General features: G+C 36.7%; 1 protein-coding gene across 1 annotated transcript; it reads left to right on the top strand.

Annotated features, from left to right (window-relative positions):
* The first annotated feature begins 981 nt into the window (after positions 1–981).
* On the top strand, positions 982–1,926 carry LOC113452330 (olfactory receptor 10AG1-like). Its single transcript, XM_026723781.2, has one exon. The coding sequence runs from the start codon at positions 982–984 to the stop codon at positions 1,924–1,926; it is 945 nt and encodes a 314-aa protein (XP_026579566.2).
* Positions 1,927–5,058: the final 3,132 nt, after the last annotated feature.

The following is a 5,058-nucleotide window of genomic DNA, read 5'->3' as shown; positions in this document are numbered from 1 at the left end:
CTCTCTTGAATCTTTACCTCTGTCTGCTACCACTTCTTGGCCCATCCTCTTATACATTTCTCCCTTCTCTACCCAATTCCACTGCCTCATTTTCAAGTTATATACTTTTATCCCTGTCTCTCTCCCAAAGAAAGCTCCCTGCAGTTCCAATTCCTGTTTAACTTCCCTTAAAATACTCTCCCAACTCAGCCCAGAAATAAAAGGGATAAAAGGCCACTTATTTTGTTTTTTAAAAAATTAAAGGATGTATTATATTTCCCTTGCATGGTGAATTTGTTTGCAGTGAATGATCACTCCTTGTAGGTTATGGCATTACTGACTTAAGGGAAACTATTCTGTTGCAATGTCATTATAAACTTCAAAGTTTGCTTCCAGTTAGTAGCTGCTTCCTGGTTAAGTGGTTTCACTGGATTTTCCAACTCTGATCTACAGAATCCTTCCCCTAAGGTCCATCCCCTAAGGTGAATCCTCAGGCTTCTCTCAGGAGATCTCATTCGAGAACAAACTTCTCTCCTGTCTCTAAAATTTCTGGTCCTCTAGGAGTCAACTGATTTTAAAGGTGCCTTCACAGTCTTTGATGTTGCCAGAAGCAAAATATCTGCAAATATGAAATACATTTTCCAGGAAAAGGGATAGATGAAGAGTCATGTATGGCATGGAAATTTTAGAGCTTTGAATCACCAGTGCATATTAGTACACCTTCAGTTTTTCAGAAGGCAAAATATTCCATTTTCCTAAAAATATCAGAAAACAATGAAAAGTAATATTAATGCTTATTCCTTTCCCTAAGATCATGTTTGGTGGGTTGGTTCTTCATTTGTGCAACATCACTGAAAGTTTTATTCAGCTAACTTGCTAGTAGGAGTATAAGGAAACAAGGTCTGGTTTTCAAGGATAATAAGCCTATTTCCTTGTTAAGAACTGCTTGATTCTTTAATTAATTATCCTCTTGTGTTCTCAGGCTTCGATCTTGATGATACCATGAAAAAAGACAACCAATCCTGTTTGGATGAGATCGATCTTCTAGGCTTCTCTGATTTCCAGTCCATGCGAGAGCTTCTCTTTTGCCTGGTTCTAATGTTCTATCTCATGACTTTGATGGGAAACAGTCTGATTTTGATCCTCATCATTCTCAATCCTACCCTTCACACCCCAATGTACTTCTTCCTCTGGAACTTGTCCTTTTTGGAAATTGGCTATACCTCCACCATCAGCCCAAAGATGTTAATGATTCTTGTCTCAGAAAACCGGACTATATCCTTTTGGGGCTGTGGTTGTCAAATGTGTTTCTTTATTCTCTTTGGTCTTGCTGAATGTTGTCTTCTTTGTGTCATGTCATATGACCGCTATGTTGCCATTTGCAAACCCTTGCAATATCCATATATTATGAAATACAGGAAATGTGCTATGTTTGCTGCTGTATCATGGGCCATTGGTGTTTTTGTGAGTTTGGGACAATCTGTTTCTATCTTCACCCTTCCCTTCTGTAGATCAAATAGAATCAACCATTTCTTCTGTGACATTAAGCATGTTCTAAAATTGGCTTCCACTGATACCTATAAGGATGAATTGGCCATTGTCATGCTAACAACTCTAATTATCTTGACACCCCTTTTGTTCATCCTTTTTTCCTACATCCTCATCATCTCCACTATTCTCAACATGTCTGGGGCCAAAAACAGAAGTAAAGCATTTTCCACTTGTTCCTCACATCTCACCGTAGTCTGCATCTTCTATGGAACTCTAATTGTTACCTACATTCGTCCCAACTCAGAATACGCCATGGACAGAAGCAGATTCCTCGGCCTGCTCTATACAGTATTGACCCCAAGCCTGAATCCCCTCATTTATAGCTTAAGGAATAAAGAGATAAAAGCTGCTTTCAAGAAGTTTGTAGCATGGAAGCAGGCCTCTTTTATGGGATAATCTTAGTATATCCAGGTAAAATCTCTTCAAAACAATGAGGTTGTTGTACACATATTTATGGATTACAACAGGCCTCTGTGGAAGAGTCCTGAAAGGTAACCTAAGTTCATTATTGTAGAATATGCAGAATTCAAATAAAAGATTGATTACCCATCTGCTTAGAACATCTGCAAAAAGGGGAGGCAACAGAATGCACATGAAAAGTTATTTCAAAGATTATAAAATTTTTGCTTCAATATTGGCAGAAAGACTTAAAAAATATTTAAATAACTTTATTCATTCTGATCAAAATGGATTTCTGCCAAAGAGACAAATCAAGGATAATATGAGAGTAATTTTGGATACCTTGGAATCCTATGGGGCACACCCTGAAAAACAAATGGCTTTGATATCTCTGGATGCACAAAAGGCATTTGATAATGTGAATTGGTGATTCATGTTGTTAATGTTGGAACAGATGGGGCTTGCCAGAAAATTTATTCAAGCAATAGAAGCCATATACTACAAGCAAACGGCAAAGGTAATGATAGAGGGAGAATTGACAGACTCTATCAATATAAGAAAAGGAACAAGACAAGGGTGCCCACTATCACCTTTGTTATTTGTGATAAACTTTGGAAGTGCTAAATAGAAATATTAGAGACGAAAAGAGTACAAAAGAAATGAAAATTAAAAAGGAAGAATTTAAATTGCAAGCCTTTGCGGATGACCCATTAGAAGCAGCACCAAAATTATTGGAACAGATAGAAGCATATGGCAAGGTGTCTGGTTTGAAAATAAATAAAGATAAAACAAAGATTTTTGACAAAGAATATGTTATCAAGACAAAAGGAAGAATTGGCAGATGTATTGAAAATTCAAGTCAAGAACAAGATTTAAGTATTTGGGGATACATCTCACAGCAAGATGAAGTACATTAAAAGAGAACAATTATATTAAACTTAAGCAGCAGATAGCGCTTGACTTGGCAAAATGGGAAAATCTACAATTGTCATTAATAGGGACAATTTCAACAATCAAGATGAATATATTACCCAGAATTCTATATTTGTTCCAAACAATTCCAATTAGGCTTGGAAAAGACTATTTTGAAGATTTAAATAAAATTGTGTTGAAATATATATGGCAAGGTAAGAAAGCGAGAATAAAGTTGAAACTTTTGCAAGATGCTAAAATTAGAGGAGGATTTGGTTTGCCTAATGGGGAGTTGTATTACCAAGCTACAAACTTGATGTGGGTCAAGGAATGGGTAACATTAAGAAATACTAGATTGTTCACATTAGAAGGACATGATTTGTTGTTGGGGTGGCACGCTTTTTTATGATACAAGGGAACTAAAATACGGGGATATTTTAGAAGACATCATATATGGGAGTCTTTGTGGTTAAATTGGGAGAAGACTAAAAGACAATGTTATTTGAAAATTCCAGTCTGGTTATCGACTATTGAAGCATTTTCTTATTCTATAATATACAAGAAGGAACAAACAGTTAGATATGGGGAAATGTTGAATGAAAAGGGTGAACTTAAATCGATGCAAAATCTAGAGGAACAAGGTATAAAGATGAATTGATTTTCATATGCACAAATACATTCTAGGTATGATAAAGATCTCAAAACAGAAGGATTCTATGATAAATTGACTGACTTAGATAAGATTTTGACAGGTACTGATGAAAAGGTGATTAAGAAACTGTACGGATATTTATTAGAAATTAAACTAGAAGAATAACAAGTTAAAGAAACTATGATTGCTTGGGGGAAGAATTCTGGATATGGGATTGATTTAGAGAAATGGCAAAAATCGTGGTCTCAAAATTATAAAATGACAATGTCAGCAGCATATAAAGAAAATTTGTATAAGATGTTTTACAGGTGGCATTTTCCCCCGATAAGAATAGCAAGAATGTTCAAGAACAAATCCAAAAAATGTTGGAAATGTCATCAGATACCTGGCTCACATTACTATATGTGGTGGACCTGTGCTGATACTAGAAAATACTGGACTAAAATCCACATGTGGTTGGAAAAAATGACAACAAAAATTGAACAAAATGGTTGTCCAATCTCTTCTTAAAAACTTCCTGTGATGGAGTGCCCACAACTGCTAGAGGCAAGTTGTTCAACCGATTAATTGTTCTAAGTCAGGAAATTCCTCCTTAGTTCTAAGTTGATTGTCTCCTTTGTCAGTTTCTCTCCATTGCTTCTTGCCCTGCCTTCAGGTGTTTTGGAGAATAGGTTGACCCCCTCTTCTTTGTGGCAGCCCCTAAGATATTGGAACATTGCTTTCATGTCACCGCCTAGTCCTTCTTTTCACTAGACTAGACATACCCAATTCCTCCAATGTTCTTCATATGTTTGTCTTCAGTCCTCTGGTCTTCTTTTTTGCTCTTCTCTGCACTCTTTCTATAGTCTCAACCTCTTTTTTATATTGTGGTGACCAAAACTGGATGCAGTTTTCCAAGTGTGGTCTTGGTTAGTGTAAAACTTGACAGACAAGTTGAAAGTCGGATGATATAAAAAGCAGAGAAAAGTAAAGAGATTATCAGTATCTATATAAACCAGAAGGAAAGAGAGTCTGGTAAATATGGTAATTCATCAAGCATTTGGAATAAAGCACAAAGGAATTTGGATAATGTATTTCTTCAAGAGAAGCAAGGGTCTTCATACAAGGTTATTCTTAATGCTTTAATCCTTCAGAAATAACTGATCCTCTGAATAAAGGTGATAGAATATAATGAGCCTTATGCTCCATTCAGCTTCTCTTGAGTTTTTACATATTTTGGAGTGGAACTGCAAAAAAACAGATAAAGGTAAAGGTTCCCTTCACACATACGTGCTAGTCGTTTCCAGTTCTAGGGGGTGGTGCTCATCTCCATTACAAAGCCAAAGAGCCAGCGCTGTCCGAAGATGTCTCACAGACATGTGGCCAGCATGACTAAATGCTGAAGGTGCATGGAACACTGTTACCTTCCCACCAAAAGTGGCACCTATTTTTCTACTTGCATTTTTACATGCTTTCGAACTGCTAGGTTGGCAAAAGCTGGGACAAATAACGGCAGCTCACTCTGTTACGTGGTGCTAGGGATTCAAACTGCCGATCTTTCTGATTGACAAGAACAAAAAAACAGG

Source organism: Pseudonaja textilis, chromosome Z (assembly GCF_049901715.1).
Source record: "Pseudonaja textilis isolate UNSWEBS1 chromosome Z, rPseTex1.2, whole genome shotgun sequence".
NCBI classification, from domain to species: domain Eukaryota; kingdom Metazoa; phylum Chordata; class Lepidosauria; order Squamata; family Elapidae; genus Pseudonaja; species Pseudonaja textilis.
The sequence above is the reverse complement of the archived record's forward strand: the minus strand, read 5'-3'. Positions and strand labels throughout refer to the sequence as shown.